Consider the following 1,637-nt stretch of genomic DNA (forward strand, 5'->3'; position numbering starts at 1 on the left):
CTCACACTGAGGCTGGATGAAGCAGTGAGCTGCCAGGAGCTTCAGCGAGTGCACCTCGAAGAGCACGCGGTGGAAGAGGAGGTTGTGGGCAGAGGGCCTGTGGGCGGGGTCCCGCGCCAGGCAGGAGAGGATGAACTCCTGGGGGCAAGGAGAGAAGAGGCCACGGGGCATGGAGTTTCTCTGCTCTGGCCCCACAGTGTGAGGAGAGGAGGCCCTGAGGCCCCCAGACCGCAAGGGTCCACCCCCCTGGAGCCTTCATGATGTGCACAGGGGGAGGCATCCTGCTAGCTGCCAGGACCTGATCCTACAAACAGGACAGCCAGGCCCTGGATCCCTAACTCCCTCAAACTCACAAAAACCTGGTGGGGGTGAGGGTGGGGGGCCGGGAGCACTGTTGCGGGATTCACAGAGGAAGTCTGCAGGAGGGCGGGCAGATCAGCACCCCCCCCCCCCCCAGGTCACATGGCCTTGCATGAACCCACCCACCGCAGCCAGCCCGCCTTCTGGAGATGACCTTGACGGGTCCCTGCCCCCCATCCACGCCTTGCACTGCCTGCCTCTCTTGTCTGTCTTGGCTCCACCTCCCCACCAGCCCCATCCAGGCCCCATGGCTTCCCTCTCCCATCCCCAGAGGCCGTGTGCTCAAGCCAGATTCCCAGACGCCGGCCAGAGAGGCTGTGGGTGAAGCTCCATCCCAGGCTCCATCTGCCCACCCAGCTGCCCACATGAAGGCTTAAGGGCAAGAACGTGGAGCCAGGCAGACCAGGTGCAAACACTGGGTCTACTGCTCACTCTGGAGCCTCTCTGAGCCTCAGTTTCTTTATCTATAAAATGGGCATCACCACAGTACTCACCCACTATGTCTCTGGTTTCCCTGACCTTATGTTGTGCCCTTAAAAAAAAAAAAAAAAAAAAAAAAGGGGCCCGGCCATAGTGGCTCAGTGGTTGAGCCGTGGACCTATGAACCAGGAGGTCACAGTTCAAGGTTCAATTCTTGGTCAGGGCACATGCCCAGGTTGTGGGCTTGATCCCCAGTGGGGGGCATGCAGGAGGCAGCGGTCCATGATTCTCTCTCATTGTTGATGTTTCTATCTCTCTCTCCCTTCCTCTCCAAGATCAATAAAAATATATTTTAAAAAAGAAAAAAAAAGATGTGCCCTTAGAGCCTTCAGGCCTGGAACTCAACACCCACTCAGGTAAGGCCCTCCTGGTGGGTGGGCCCCGGGCAGCCCTGCCCCACGCACCCCCAGGCCTGCCCCAAACCTGGCACCAGTCCCCCTTGGGGGGCGGGAGCACTGCTTACCCGCATGTCAAGATCAATAAAAATATATTTTAAAAAAGAAAAAAAAAGATGTGCCCTTAGAGCCTTCAGGCCTGGAACTCAACACCCACTCAGGTAAGGCCCTCCTGGTGGGTGGGCCCCGGGCAGCCCTGCCCCACGCACCCCCAGGCCTGCCCCAAACCTGGCACCAGTCCCCCTTGGGGGGCGGGAGCACTGCTTACCCGCATGTTGGGGTCGCTCAGCGAGTGCCTGGCCCGGGCGATGGCCTCCTCGGTGACCCGGGTGTCCCCGTTGGCCTGGATCTCCAGCACAGCCATCTGAGGGCAGGGCTGGTCAGGCGGGGCGGGGCGCCAGG

At 60.2% G+C, this 1,637-nt stretch overlaps 1 protein-coding gene across 1 annotated transcript in view; it reads right to left on the reverse strand.

Moving 5' to 3' along the window:
• NRBP2 (nuclear receptor binding protein 2) overlaps window positions 1-1,637 on the reverse strand; it is a 25,641-nt gene that overhangs the window by 2,259 nt on the left and 21,745 nt on the right. The window contains exons 4-5 of the mRNA XM_014538689.1: window positions 1,504-1,629; window positions 6-138 (exon numbers count right to left, since the gene is read on the reverse strand). Of these exons, the coding sequence (XP_014394175.1) occupies window positions 6-138; window positions 1,504-1,629 (259 nt within the window). The remainder of the gene's footprint in view (window positions 1-5; window positions 139-1,503; window positions 1,630-1,637) is intronic.

Source organism: Myotis brandtii, unplaced genomic scaffold, assembly GCF_000412655.1.
Source record: "Myotis brandtii unplaced genomic scaffold, ASM41265v1 scaffold1956, whole genome shotgun sequence".
NCBI lineage: Eukaryota > Metazoa > Chordata > Mammalia > Chiroptera > Vespertilionidae > Myotis > Myotis brandtii.